The 15,709-nt window shown below is 44.8% G+C and overlaps 1 protein-coding gene across 7 annotated transcripts in view; it reads right to left on the reverse strand.

Annotated features, from left to right (window-relative positions):
- Nucleotides 1-15,709, reverse strand: part of iqsec2b (IQ motif and Sec7 domain ArfGEF 2b) — a 92,219-nt gene that overhangs the window by 5,994 nt on the left and 70,516 nt on the right. For 5 of the 7 annotated variants that reach the window (XM_042096878.1, XM_042096883.1, XM_042096881.1 and 2 more), the window contains exons 3-13: nt 14,492-14,827; nt 11,715-12,787; nt 9,735-9,896; nt 8,491-8,613; nt 6,445-6,611; nt 5,737-5,876; nt 5,475-5,600; nt 4,711-4,810; nt 3,103-3,264; nt 2,523-2,708; nt 1,410-1,459 (exon numbers count right to left, since the gene is read on the reverse strand). In XM_042096878.1, coding sequence (XP_041952812.1) covers nt 1,410-1,459; nt 2,523-2,708; nt 3,103-3,264; nt 4,711-4,810; nt 5,475-5,600; nt 5,737-5,876; nt 6,445-6,611; nt 8,491-8,613; nt 9,735-9,896; nt 11,715-12,787; nt 14,492-14,827 — 2,625 coding nt within the window. The remainder of the gene's footprint in view (nt 1-1,409; nt 1,460-2,522; nt 2,709-3,102; nt 3,265-4,710; nt 4,811-5,474; nt 5,601-5,736; nt 5,877-6,444; nt 6,612-8,490; nt 8,614-9,734; nt 9,897-11,714; nt 12,788-14,491; nt 14,828-15,709) is intronic. The other 2 variants (XM_042096884.1, XM_042096885.1) reach the window with 1 other exon arrangement.

Genomic DNA, 15,709 nt, shown 5'->3' on the forward strand with positions numbered 1-15,709 from the left:
GAGAGGGAGGGAGAGAGAGAGGGAGGAAGGGAAAGAGAGAGGGAGAAAAAGGAAGGATGTGGATGAGGAGAGAGAGAAAGAAAGAGAGAACAAAACAGGATGAGGTCTCACAGTCAATGAGGGTGGGAGGTGAGGGTGAATGCAAAACATGAGGCAGAGTACACAAATGAAGAAATGGGAGTTGGTGTGGAGGGAAATACAGTAGACAGAAAACACAGAGAATAAGTATAAAGAGCAGAGCTCAAACAGGTGAAGTGAGAGGAGAGTGAAGAGCAATCAGTAGCAGCAGCACAGGCAAGAGACCAGAGAGAGATGGGCATCACAATGGGTTGTCAGGGATACAGAAAGATGGAGAGTTAGATGTGGAGAGGTATGATGTCAGGGTCCAGGGTGGATAGACAATAGTTTTGAGGGGAATAATAGAACAGAGAGAGTAAGTTATGATTAGAAGTGAAAATGAGAGTGAAGGATCATGGGAGAGCGTTGGAATGAAAAGGTGGCATTAAGAGAGGATTAGAAAGTCATCAGAAAGCGTGAGGATGAGAGAGGAAGAAGAGAGGTGTTTCAGGGGAAATAAAGAAACAAGAATATGCCAAACAAGGTGAAACGCCAATAAGATGGAGGTGAAATAATTAGGAGGAGGAGGAGAAGGAGGAAGAGAGGAGTTTGAAGAGAAAGGGGTGAGCGAGAGATTTCAGTGCAAAGGAATAAAGGGGAGAGACAGTAGTTTACAAACGGATGTAACAAGTTGTAAGGGTGGAGGTGGTGTAAGGTGGGTGTGGAGTTTTAGGGGAGGGAGGGGAGGGGTGTCGTAAGGGGGTGGGGGGAGGGGGGTGAGTTGTTTAGAGTGATTGTCAGGCTGTGTTTCAGTAACTCACTCACAAAAACAGCCCCATGTGAAATACAAACTACATGCATACGCGCACAACCACAAACATGCTACAACTACAAATGATGCAACTCACTGACAATGCCAAACTAAGGCTCCTCCCTGATTTATTAGAGGGCAGACACAGATTCAAACATGCATTCCACAACAGACATACAGTACATGTCCACACATGCATGCTGAGAGCATTCTGACCAAAGATTCTAGAGTGCTATGCTGTGCTCTGTTCTAAAATCTTTGATTCTGACCAGCACACATGATGACGGCATGCAGAAGGGGACAAACTGTGCCGTTTATAAATCTACATTTTGACACCAATTAAAGCACCATGCAACATGACTCCATCTCCATGCATCAATGGGCTTTGGGTTTAAACACAGAACCAAACTGCTGCTGCCACTGGGAAGGAACTGGGCCAAACCCAGGCCAACTCAGACCAGGTCAGAGCCACACCCAGGCCAGGGGCAGCTGCAGCTATCTGGTTGTGCACTGACAATCATCTTCAGTCTGACAGACTTACTTCCATGGTACTGTCCAGAGAACCAACACTGTTTCGGCGACCACGCTTCCCTGTGCCCAACCAATCAGAGTCGGGTTAGGGCACAGCAAATGAGCAATTAACAATTAACAACTAATTAACTAATGATCATTAGACCACAGAGTGGTATAAACGAACACTCATTAGGTCACTGTAGGTTGACCCATTTTAAAGTCACATACCAAATACCCCTTTTACAAGTTCTACACGTTTTACAGGTTGAACATTCTCTTCAGCATTCTGAATTGACTTGACTTGACATAAGCATATATTATTACTATTAGAATATTAGTAACTTCAAATGCTTAGTATTCTAAGATGACAAAAGCTATTCATCCATTCTGTTAAGCTTTATTAGCTGAATAGCTGAGCTAGCCTATTATGGTGTTAAATACTCCAAATGTAAAGCACTTTGAGCTGCATTCTGTGTGTAAAAGGTGCTATACAAAGCTTATTATTATTATTAGTAGTAGTAGTAGTAGTATTACCGGTATTTAAAACACATACATATTCTTTCCTTTTTTGAACATTAGCACTGAAGAGAAATACTACACCTGTATTTAATATGTCATCTGTGGATATAACACAATACAGGTGTGCTACCATCTGACACTGTGGCGGTGTGTGTGTGTGTGTGTGTGTGTGTGTGTGTGTGTGTGTGTGTGTGTGAAAGAGAAAGAGAAAGAGAAAGAAAAAAGAAAAAGATACATGCATAGGCTAATATATGTATGGGTACATATAGCTATATAATAGACATTCTACTATGATTATGTACTTTTATTTTTTTTCCAGCGGTATGTGCTTACTTGTGCTATTGATTAGCATTGTCAATACACTGCATTGCACTGCATAGCATTGTCAATGCACACGTATATGTGCGTCTACTGTATGTTTCAGTATGTACATCCAGGTGAATTTTAGTATGTGTTACTTATGTATATCTGTGTGTTGTATGTGCGTGCGTACATGAGTGTGTGTTTGTGTGTGTGTGTGGGTATGTAAGTGTCTATGAGTGTGTGTGTGTGTGTGTGTGTATGTGTGTCTGTGTGTCTATGAGTGTGTGTGTGTGTGTGTGTGTGTGTGTGTGCGTATTACCTGCGTCAGAGAGGTCCCTGAGGGACGAGCTGAGAGCGCTGCGTTTCAGGCCTTCAGACGGGGCGTAGGTGTCGTCCAGACTGGGCCTTCCCAGGGTGCCGTTCACCACGTCATTCTTCATCCCCCCGACCACACTGCCCGTCAGCAGGCTGGGCCGCATCACGCCCTTCTGCTTCTCCAACTCCGCTACAGAGAGAAAGAGAGAGAGAGAGTGAGAGAGAGAGAGAGAGAGAGAGAGAGAGAGAGAGAGAGAGAGAGAGAGGAGAGGGGGCATAGATCGCATCAGAGAGTGAGTGGGAGGAAATAGATAGAGTGGGGGATGGTGGGAGAAAGAAAAAACAGGATGAAAAGAAGATGCTAAAACATGTAAACAGAAAGCCGTTCTCAGCAGTGATAGAGATTTAAAAAAGAGGACACTGACTGTCATTCAACAGAGAATATCGTAAAAGCTTTCAGAAAGGTGAAAATGGGAATATCAGGTCACATTGTGAATGGTGTGCATTGAAATAGAGGAACTGAGTTTGAGCAGTGCTGGCTACTCAGCCGTTCCTCCCAGTGGCCACCAGGGAGAGCTACTCACACTCCACACGGTACTTCTCCATCTCCTGCACCTCTGCGATGCTCTCGCGCAGGTCGCTGATGAAGCGCGTGCGGTCCTGCTGACTCGGAGCCGCGAACACGATCAGCCCCTTCCTCTCTCCGCCTGGGATGGCCGACGTCAGTCTCACACCGTGAGGGTAGTCTGCATGATGGAGAGAGAGAAAGAGAGCGAGATAGAGAGAGAGAGAGAAGAGGGAGAGAGAGAGAGAATATAATGTGAAAGTCATCATACAAGAAAGAGAGAAACAGAGTCCACAACATCCAATACAGATACAGATACAGATATAGATATACACATTTTTCATCATTAGTATTTTCATTGATGTTTGTTTGATATATCCAGGGTTCCCTTTTTTTCCTCAATGTGAAATTCAAGGACTTCAAGTCCAGGTCTTTAGCCCTCCAATGTAAGGACCCTTAGGCTTACACAACCTTATAAGATGCAGATCAAGGTCAAATTTTATCCATGTGGAACTAATTTAGTTTTGCTGATGTCCAAGCAGATGATACAGGACACATTGCTTAAGTGTTATTTTATTGATAATGATAATTTTGTCTTGTTTACACCATTTAAGCCATGTAATAGGGGAAGCCATATGATGGGCCCTTGAGAAGGAACCCCTACACTCTGTGGCGCTAGACAGTTTAATGTTTGGAGGCAAAAAAGAAGAGTTTCAAGGGGGTTGGGGGGGGGTTTCTCCTCCGAGACAATTGTGAAAATTGCAGTGGCTAAATTGACTCCTGTGAGGACTGAGACACGTGATGAGGAGGTACTGCTGAGCTGAATAAGAACCACCTCAATCTGAATGAGATTAAAGGTGCTCTAAGCGATGCTGGGTAACGTCACTTCTGTTGACGTTCAAACAAAACAGAAAGCAAGCTTGCTACTTCCTCCCCCTCCCTCCAGTGGAATTGAAACTCTCCTAAATGCGCACCTCGTCGGTGATTTGCTGGAACAGTTTGTTATGTTTTTATGAGCAAGGTTTGCTTGCAAGTTGTTTTGTGGCCGTTTTTGGAACCTGGGTTGTCAGAGACACAGAGATCACGTTTTTTTTACAGTGTATTCAGGACACAGGCAGCTAGCGGATGGTGAGGTGATGTTTTAGCCTAAAAAATGTATGACATCGCTTAGAGCACCTTTAAAGCAACACCAAAGAGTTTTTTGTACCTTAAAATATTGTTTCCAAAATCTTTTCAGTGGTTCATCAACTCGTAACAGGGTGAACGGCATTTCTGCTTTCTGTTCGCGACCCTCTATCGGCTATAACCGCACTATGCAAGTTTGCCAGATCAGGTAGCGGATCTGTAGTTCGATGGAATGACACATGAGAAACTACAAATTTGACTTGCTTCTGATGTCGCAATACATCATACTTTCATAAAATCATGCAACCTACTCTACCTTGTCTGTAGCCCTCGTTATTTCCAAAGCCAGTGCATGATAAACAAATAGCGTGCGTGCGACAGGAAAAGTGCTTTGGTGTTGCTTTAATATTGATTTTTCATCATCACTAGGATTTGTATAAGCAAATGACACAAGTGAGAGTGGTGAAGGCAAAGGCCGGATAGGATAGAGGAGAGGCCTTACAGGAGTTCTGGAACATGTGGACTTGCATCTCCACCAATGGGAAGGACTGTCTGAAGCTGTATGTCACCGAGGTCTTCTTCTTCTGGAAGATCTTTGTGACCTGAGGAAGTGGAAAAAAGATTAGGGTCACTGAAAATCCCAAATTCATGCACATTAAAACTGTTTTGTCCAAAGCGACTTACAGAATATGAACATTATATATTCAAAATAAACAGTAACAGTTTGAAAAAGTTATATATGTCATAGTTCATATTTATATGTTATCTCTTGGTCCCAGGACTGTGAAATAAACTAGCATTGGCTACTCCCTAGAGCTGTGGCCGTGACAGATAGAGGAACTGTAGTGACCGTGGTGACTCCTCCAAGGTTGCCATAGCGACTCCATAATCTACACAGCTGAAGTGAATTTTTCAAAAAGAACAATTTCAATATTGTTTTTCTTTTAGTTGAAAAGTTTTTTTAAATAATAATTATAAACTAGAATGAATTTACTGTAACTACAAGCAGAATTTTTTTTTATCCATTTGACCAACACTGTGTTATTACACAGAGCTGTGTGTGTTAATCAAGAATGTTAGTGAAGTAAGGTCCCTCCAAAGCCCCATTCAAATGGCAAGACATTAGCAACCAGAGCCCACAGAATGTTAATGCAATTCAGCGATCACAGGCAAAAAACAGTTGACGACGAAAAAATGATTTAAACTTTTGAGTCGCCAAGTGCCGGGCAAATTGCCGAGAGTGTGTGAGAAGATTAAGAGTCTTACCACCAGCAGGTCGTTGAAGAGGAAGACCTCTCTCTGATGAACTCCTGTTCTCTGGGGTCGGTTTGTGTCAGGGACTTCATACAGCTGACAGCAACACACCAGCCTACGATGGGGCAGAGACAGCACCTACACACACACACACACACACACACACACACACATAGATACACATCACTTCACTACTGAAGCCAGAGTGCTCCTGAAGTCAGAATCTAAAGTGTCTCCATGAGGTTGCAGTATAAAGTTGTTGTGATGGACTCACTGGCTTCTTGCCGACCACCACTCTCTCCACCGCCTGGACTTGGGACACGTGGTCGTCATTGGTCCTCAGCTCCCACTTCTGAATGCGCTGGTAGATCCCCACCAGGAGATCCCTGGGGATGTCCTGCCCATTATCCACACCTTCAGGCACAGGAGAGAGGAGAGAGGAGCGGAAGAGAAGAGAAGAGAAGAGAAAGATATGAGAGAAGAAAAGAGAAGAAAAGAGAAGGATAGAAGAGAAGGGAGAGGAGGAGAAGAGAGGACAGGAAAGGAATAGAGGAAAGGGAAAGATGAAGGTGGTCTAGGTCATTTCATTTTGACATGTCAAATTGTTCATCATAGGTTTACTTATATCACCATCATTTCATACCACTTTATACAAATAAGAATCTTCTCTGTAGCCTGGGTGAACCCAGATGGACCTGTTAACAAATTTGCTCTGCAGGTCCGTCTGGAAAGGATTCCATTAATTTCACTGCTCGTTACACCTCTAGAAGTCATAAGTCAATGAAGGCTTCATAGACCCACTCTCTATCTCAAATGAGATTTGAGAAACGGTCTGGTGTCAACCAGGCTAGAGAATTGGATCTCAACACTGTTCAACACAAGTTCATTCCCCCAACTGTACCACCAATCAACACAGGAGGGCGCTGCTTCACCAACGATTGCAGCTAGTCAGGAAACGTGGGCATAGTGTTCAGCATCTCACCTCGGAGGTTTTTGATGAAGTCGTCCAGCTTCATCTTCCTCTCTGGTTTGATGTTGGGGCTGTACATGTCCGTGTTGAGGAGGATGATGGCAAACGCCAGGATGAAGATCGTGTCTGGGTTCCGAAACTGACGCACCAGGGCTGGGTTACACACACAGTACCGTTGACTGTATGACAAGAAAGAAAGTAGAACAGTTGCAATGTGTGTGTGTGTGTATAATAATAATAATGGCTTAAATGTATATAGAGCCTTTCAGGATACCCAAGGTTGCTTAACAAACAAAAGGGAGGAGTTTTCCTCTGAGAACAGGTGTACTTTTAGGAGTTTTCCTCTGAGAACAGGTGTACTTTTAGGAGCTTTCTGAACACGCCTAGGGAGGAGGCCTAGCATGTGTGTGTGTGCGACAGAGAGACAGATGTAGTTTTTCGTTCCATAATCATTTCTCAGTAACATACACCAGGAGTGCAAACAGAAAGCATTTCAAACTCAAATTAATTTCCAGTATACAGTTGTGCCCGCCAACCCATGCTAAAGTTGACTAAAAAAGAGGAATATCTTTTTGGAATTGATCTTAATGCCTTAATGCCTTAATTGTGAATTTGTGAATAAATAATGTATCGTAAATAAATAAATGTTCTTCCTTAAAATACAGGGGGCATAAGTACCGGTATACACACCCCTATGTTAAATTCCCATAGAGGCAGGCAGATTTTTATTTATAAAGTTCCCTTGGTCTTTGGAATTAAAATAGCCCTACATCCTCACATACCCTTCACCATACCAAGAGATTGACATGGTTTTATTTCAGTTAGCCTAATAGCTAGTTTGATTTGCATTGAGAGATGATCTTATGGAAAGTACCTCATACCAATCTCTAGATTGGCATGGTTTTATTTCAGTTAGCCTAATAGCTAGTTTGATTTGCATTGAGAGATGATCTTATGGAAAGTACCCCATGCCAATCTCTAGGTATGTTGAAGGGTATGTGATAATGTGGGGCTATTTTAATTCCAAAGGCCAAGGGAAATTTATCAGAACGCAAAGTATCCTGGATCCATGAAATAACTGGCCTTTAAAAATAAAAATATGCATGCCTCTATGGGAATTTAACATACATGTAGGGGTGTGTATACTTATGCCCCCTGTATTTTAAGGAAGAACATTTATTTATTTACAATACATTATTCATTCACAAAGAAAATTGGTGTCCTTAAAGGTTGGATTTTTCCTCATTTCCTCCTATGGCATTAAGATCAATTTCCAAAAGATGATTTTGTATTCCTCTTTTTAGTCAACTTTAGCATAGGTGTGTAAACTTATGAGTACAACTGTATTTGTCAGACGTACCTAACCAAAGCACCAAGGCTTACAGTACAGTCTATATTTCCCCATCAGTGTGTGGGTGCTTTCCGAGTATCAAACCCATGATTTTGTTATGGTTAGCACCTTGCTCTACCAGGGCAATTACAGGAACGTAATATCAACTAAACATATCACAGTTGGCTGGATTTAAGGGGGAGCCGTGGCCTACTGGTTAGTGCTTTGGACTTGTAACCGGAGGGTTGCCGGTTCGAACCCCGACCAGTAGGCACGGCTGAAGTGCACTTGAGCAAGGCACCTAACCCCTCACTGCTCCCCGAGCGCCGCTGTTGTTGCAGGCAGCTCACTGCGCCCGGATTAGTGTGTGCTTCACCTCACTGTGTGCTGAATGTGTTTCACTAATTCACGGATTGGGATAAATGCAGAGACCAAATCAAAAGAGTATACTTATACTTATATCAACAGTTACACAGTAGGGACATTCTAAGTACGTAGGTTAGAGATAAACCTGGGTGACTTAGAGTAAGGGACAAATCTTCTGAATCCTATGGTTTCATTCTCCAAGAAAGATAAAGCCACAGTGCTCCTCTTTTGGATGTTGCTTATGGTAACTTACCAAGGTCACGAAACCACATACTTGAAATGCCACAAATATCAACACAATATCAACAAGCAATAGAAACAATCTCATCTGAGCATGTGCACACACACACACACACATGTACCTGAATGCCTCGATTAGTCTCTCCACTTTCTGGGCTTCTCCTTGCACTCTGATTTGAGCCTGGAACTTTCTCAAGGCGTCGTCTAGGTCCATACCAGAGAAGTCCATTTCATCCACCACACAGCTAACGCACACACACACACACACACACACACACACACAGATCACAGTTATTTATCTCTTTCATTTAATTTAGTTTAATACACAAAGAAATTAAGTCTAAGGGTGCTTTTAATGAACATTCATTTAACTTGGACAAGCGCTCAAGACATTTCCTGTAATTCCAGTAATCATCTATGTCATCTTCTGCATCAAGTGTCTTTCTTGTTCTACTACATCCTGTCATGTTTCACAGATGTGGCGCTAAAACTTCATTTGTGAGGACTATAATATTTGTGTTTTAATAATCCTTGTCATGTGAGGACTAGTCAAGACTCTACATCATATATCATAGAGGCTTAGTGTGATTGCTTTAGGAAACAACAAAACTGACAACTTCTCGCACATTGGGCTGGTTTAACGTACATAGATTAAGGCTAGTCCTAAGTTAAAAGCTTTATTCTTTCAAAGGTGATCTTCATTGAAGGTCCAGGACTAGGCTTAATTCTGTGTATGCCACTGACTGTTAAAGGTGCAGTCAGCGATCATACGTGATTTCAAGCCCAACATTTCTTTGTCACATTCAGCAATCATCTCCTCATGACCACTAGGTGGCCATTCCATGAGTACACTGTAAAAAAAACAAAACAAAAAAACGGTAGGCAGGCAGCCCAGGTTCAGACAAACAAAGTGGGTCCCCCAAACAAAGTGGGTCCCCCAAATAAAAATGCAACATTGTGTGGAGCTTCTCTAGGAATACCGAAGGCAGGGGTGAGCTACCTCGCTGGCGTGTTTAGCTTGTCCTTGGTTAAAATATAACGCACGTTGTTTTGGACAAAAGCGTCTGCTTATGCATAAATAGTAACACAAACTCTCAATGGTGTTTTAAGCCTCCATTGTCGACTTCAAGGCAGTGCTGTGATCGTCGACTTAACCCTAGGCACCTAACCCTAACCTTAACCCTAACCCTTGCCTAACCCTAGTGCCTTCCATGCAGCGAAGATGACGTTGGGGGCTTAAAAAACCAAACCCCCAAACAAACGCAACTTCCTTCACAATCGCTGACTGGACCTTTACAGTAATTGTCACAACTGTTAGTGCCACCGCTAGTACTACCCCATCTGTTCCGTCCCCTAGTGCACTCACTCCAGCACGTCCTTGTTGAACTGTTTCTGCCGGTTGCCCAGAAACTCCCCGATCATCTGCCGGCTCAGGCCCTTCCTCTCCAGGATGAAGCGGGCAATGCCCACCGGCGTGTCCGACACGAAGCCCCGCTCGATCAAGTACTGGATGCCCTTCTCTGGCTTCCTGCAGGGAGGAAGAGACGAGGGAATGTATTGGCCATCTGCATCAGTATCATTATATCGTTACCACCATTATCATTATCATTATCATTATCATAATCAACACCAATCAACATCATCAATACCACAATATTGTCATGAACATCACTATCATCATCACCATCGTAATCATCATCATCATCACCATTATCCTTATTCTTTTATTCCTAACATCATCACCGTCGTTATCAAAGACGCTGACATTTATTTCAATAGGAATGGTGTGGTATAATTTTTATATAGGTTTCTCATTTAATGAAATGTTTAGTTTAACCAGGCATATTTGCTATGAGAATATGGTTCCCTTTATTTATCTGTGTCCCTGAAGCCTGTGGAAGTCTGTGGAAATTTCAAGAGACTGAGAAGACTGTAGGGTGTCTGATTGTCCTCACTCCAGGGACACAAACATTGCCTAGGTCAAGAGAAGGTTAAGGGGTTTTGTAACATCCTTATCTCTGTTAATACTAACTGGTTGGATGGATCATTGTTGGGGGAGGCATCGCCTGATTTCTGTGTGAGTGTGTTAAGTGTATAAGAACTGACCTCAGCCACAGAGGTGGTGGCTTGTTCCTTGACATTTACTGTAGGTAACACGTTCCTGGTACCGTGAATAATGCTGCATTATCTTTATCTGCTATACTTACAACTCTGTTGTCATATGTCAACAATGTTGAACATCTGGGTGGAACAACAGAATGAAAAGACTTCACAAACCATCAAGACAGAGCATAACTGTCAAACATATTTTAACAAATTTGAATGACAACAGGACTGAGTGGAGTGTCTACCTGCGCCTACACATCCTACAATATATAGATTCCCCGTTAATTCAGATACACATCCTACAATATATAGATTCCCCTTTAATTAGATCTTTACCTTGTGTGACCTTTGGACTAAGCACTTGGGTTGTGCTCTCTCTGTTAACCACAGACCCTTTCCACACACCCTCTCATTTCCTCTTGTGTGCGGAATACATTGACACATCCTGCCACAGGTCACCACAACATGCATAGTATGCTGACATCTGATTGGGTGGCAGGTGTTCTGGCATTTGCATATTCTGTTTACTGCATTTCAGAGTAAACTCAAGAAAACAATGTGCCTTGAAGAAAAAAGGTATTTGTCTTTGTTTTACACTGTTCTGGCTTTTATTACAGTTTTTCACAATTGCTAAAACACATTTTTTTATTATTATTTTTTTGTTTATTATTATTTATTTTTTTATGATGGTACTTTTTATGATGGTACTCTGCCTTCTAGGGGTGTTAGAAAATATTGAATATTGCAATATTGTATTCGGCAATACTGTATTGATTTTCAAAAACATAATATCAATATATATTTTTTTATTAATAGTTTACATGCAAGCATGTTATTTTGTTATTGACATAGGTAGAACTTTACTGTACAGTGTACTGAATTGTTTGTCTAAAGCATTATGTGTATGATGCGTCTTCTTTCTAATATCAGTTTTTCTAAAATTGGCAATATATCGCCTTTCGCACAGTATTGAAATATATTCTAATATTTTGAATCGTAACCCATGTATCGTGATATGTATCGTATCGTTAGATTCTTGCCAATACACATCCCTACTGCCTTCTCTAATCATTACAATACTGAGGTTTTACTTGTCTACCTGTAAATATCAAAAGCTTGTTTAATTACTCTATTCTTCTAAACTGTTTGCCCTTGTACTTGTCTAACTGTAAATATCAAAAGCTTATTTAATTACTCTCTCTTTCTAAACTGTTTGCCCCTTCCTCTCTGTGTCTCTTACTTGTTGAAGAGGTTGAGGCCGATGCGGTACTGCCTCCTCTGCACCACGTCGTTGTTGAAGGCGGGCGAGTCCCAGCTGTGGCGGCTCTCCCGCTGGTAGGTCTGCTTGCCCAGCGGGGGCATCGGCTCCCTCAGGCTGTCCCTGGACGACGAGCCCGAGCTGCAGTTGATGGTCTCGTTGGAGTTGGTGGTGGAGTTGAGCGAGTCGTTGTCGCCGTCCGAGCAGCAGGGCTGCTCCAGGCTGCCGGGGGCGTGTGGGGCGGACGAGGAGGAGGACAGCGGGGTGGTGGGGGGCTGCTGTGGAGACGAGGACGACGAGGGCGTGTCGGGGTAGTGGTGGTGGTGGTGGTGGTGATGGTGGTGGTGGTGGTGCGCCAAGTGGGGCGGGATCTGGGTGGGGAGCGGGCGGGAGGCGGGGCGCGTCTGGCCCTGGGCCGTGGCGCAGGGCACCATCACTGACCGGGCGCCGGCGGGGCTGGTGGCGTTGTGCTTGAGCGCCCCCTGTGGCGGATCCTGGTCGTACACCAGCTGGCGCCCAAGAGAGCCGCGGTCGGAGCGGTCGCTCATGTCCACTGAGCTGTCGCTAGGCGGCTCAATGGTCAGCACGGGCAGGTGGGGCCCGCGGAGCCGGTAATCGCGGCACTCCGTGCACGGCGTGCTCCGTCGGCTGTTGCTGCTGCCCCCACCCTCTGTGTCCCGGCTGTCCTCGCGGCCCCCGCCCATGCCCCCCATGCCCCAGAACTCTGTGTCGGTGCTGCTGGGCGCCCGATCCAGCGAGAGTGGCGACGAGGGCATGCCGTCGTCCATGTAGAGCGTGACGTCGCTGTAGGAGGTGGCCGTGCTGTCCTCGTGCATGCTCAGGCCGCCGCCGCCACTACGCTCGCGGTTGCCGAGGCCACGGCGAGACGAGGGTGAGGGCGATGCCGACGGGTGGCTGCTGTTGCTCCACACACACTCGCCGTAGTCCTCGGCCGTGCTGCTGCCGCCCCCAACCTCCCCGCTGCCATCCTGCGAGTCGTCTCGGCCGGCTCGGCACGTCAGCGCGTCGTCTATGGAGTCGGCCAGAGACTTCACCTGAACAGCAGAGGGGGGAGGGACAAGGAGGAGTTCTGGATTTGAATGTCAATCTATAGGCCCCATATTCTGAATGCCAATATTAGTACTAAGTATAGGATTTCATACTGAAAACTGTAGATACCTGTATATAGAGACAGACAGGCAAATTGGTCTCATTCTACTACACCATACATCTAAAACAGCTAATAGCTGTTGGCGTCATTATCCCCCATACAGCAGGAGAGGGGGGTGCACACGATCACTGTCACTATATCACTTTGTCATTATGGCCCAATCACTTCCACTTCATCACCATCCATCTTTCACTCTATCAATCTTTAACCATCTCCACTTTCCCTTGAACCTTCTCCTCCTTTGCCAGTCTTTCTCTAAGTGCAATGGTAGTGCACTAAATGGTTTAATCTTTTACTTTATACGAAGATTTTGCATAATCTGGCATTTCCTTCTCACCATCTGGATCTGGGTGTAAATCTGAATGGCAGTATTAGTTTTAAATGTAGACTTTAATACCGAAAAACGTGGATACCTATAAAGTAGACAGACAGACAGACAGACAGACATTGGTAAAATATGTCTTGTCTTCACCGTGGGATAGTGAGAAACGTAATTTCGATCTCTTTGTATGTCTGGAACATGTGAAGAAATTGACAATAAAGCTGACTTTGACAGACAAATGGACAAATTGTGCTTATTCTACACCATCCATCTAAAACAGCCGTTATGTAATTAAAAATGCTTCGTTAAGTTTGTCCAGATGGGAGAGAACAACACCAGGCAGCTGAGCTGTCATATAACGCTGAGTTACCACTATCCACATAATGATGATCTATCCCTATAGAAACACAAGACCATATTGATTCAGTCAGTTAAATGATGGCATATACACCATATGATATCACATACTGCATCATTTCAAAAAGACTTAAGCCTATAAACTAGTACCCAAAGTAGTGGGTAGTTTGACCCATTCATCAATTGGGGTCAGTTTGACACTCAACTGGGTCAAGTTACGGTTATTACCTCTCTTAAATGAGTTCAGTATGAAACATAATCAGACTCTATACATTCCTCTCTCTTCCTATATTTCTAAACTTCTCAAGCCCAGCTAAGTGAGAGGAAACATAAAAAGACGAGTATATATATATATATCCCTTCTGACTCAGCCGCTGTGTGCCTCTGACCTGTTTAAAGAAGGAGTCCTCCGGGTGTGTGCTTGTGCAGAGGAGATAGTACTGCGTCTCCCTATATGCTCATGGCCATATCTCTAAGACACAGCTAAGGAAGAGACCTGAGGAGATACAGTATCAGTATCCCCCCGCCCCACCCGCCTGACACTGTCCTGCCGTGCATCTGACCAGTTTGAGTACATCAGGGCTTCAAGTAAGTTCATGTAATTATCTTTTGAAATGATCTTTTTAAATCTGAAACAACCCTGCGCATGACTGATTTCTGCCTGCGAACTTGAAGCCCTGGTCCGAGCAGCACAACTTAAAGATCAGAATGTAAAATACCACAGGATAACGTCAGTGTGAGTGTGCTTCGCTAAATGTACTCAGTGTTAATGTCACTAAACTTAGTATGTCTGCCCTGGTATATATATCCCTCCTAACAAACTGTACTGCGCCTCTGACCAGTCCAATTTTCCATCCCTCCTGACATGAGTATATATTCCTGCTGGCTCTGTCGCTCTGCGCCCCTCACCTGTTTGGAGAAGGAGTCCTCCAGGTGTGTGTAGTCCCCTGCGGAGCGGGCGGCAGGCAGACTGGGCTCCAGCTCGGGGGTGCCCATGCCCTGGGTGCCGTAGGGCGTCTGCGTGGGCGGCGTCTGCGAGGGCAGCGACGGCGGGCGCTCGTCGAACGAGTACTGCAGCCGCATGTTGGAGAGGATGATGCGGCGCGTCATGCGGCTCTCGGAGGCGGAGCTGCGCAGGCGCTCAAAGTTCTTGTTCATGCGGTACTGGCGGAACGCCGTCTGGATGGTGCGCGCCGCACGCCGACTCAAGAAGTAGCCCCCATACTTCCTCTCCAGCATCTCCACCTGAGGAGGGAGGGGAGGACAGAGAGCAGAGAGAGGAGGAGGAGAGTAGGAGAGAAAGAGAGAGAGAGAAAGAGAGAGTGAGGACAGGGAGGGAGGGAGTGGGAGAGAGAGAGAAGGAGAGAGAGAGGGGGTAGGAGAAGCAGAGAGAGAGAGGACAGGGAGAGAGGGAAGAGAAAGAGAGAGTAGGAGAAGTGGAGAGAGAGGGGGGTACGGACGGATACAGGGAGGGGCAAGGAGAAAGCCAAAGTGAAGCATTGGAGGAGGAGAGAAAGAGAGAGAGAGAGAGAGAGGGGGGAAGGACAGGGTGGAGCGCACACAGATAAAGGGGGAGGGAATGACAGAGGGAAGGAGGTAGACAGAGAGAGGGAGAAAGAAAAGAAAAGTGAAAGAAAGGGACAGAGAAAGGAGGAGGAAAAGGGTGATGGAATGAGAGGAAAGAGAGGGAGAGGAAGAACAAGAAGGGAGAGAAAGAAGAGACAGAATGAAAAGACAAAAGAGGACAAGGAGAGGCAGAGAGAGTACAAAAGGCAGAGTAAAAGATAAAGAGAGCGAGAGAAAGAGAAAAGGAGGAAAAGAGAGATAGTGGGAGAGATGGAGGGAAGGGGGGAATTTTCAAGTTAATGCACACTGGCACAGTGACGCTCTGGCATGAACCCGTGACGGGCACAACCGATCTCCAATTTACACGTCAGCAAAGTTTAGCTAAAATAAACGACTATCAAACCCGACAGAGTTCAGACAGAGTGACTGAGAGTGTTTTTGACACAAGTCTCTCCTACAAAAAGGCCACGAGATGACACCGAGGTCTCGCTCTGTTCATCACGCTCACGTCACATCCACTCATTCATACCATTAACTCCCAACCCGAGCACCTAACATGCA

Source organism: Alosa sapidissima, chromosome 7 (genome assembly GCF_018492685.1).
Source record: "Alosa sapidissima isolate fAloSap1 chromosome 7, fAloSap1.pri, whole genome shotgun sequence".
Classification (NCBI taxonomy): Eukaryota; Metazoa; Chordata; class Actinopteri; order Clupeiformes; family Clupeidae; genus Alosa; species Alosa sapidissima.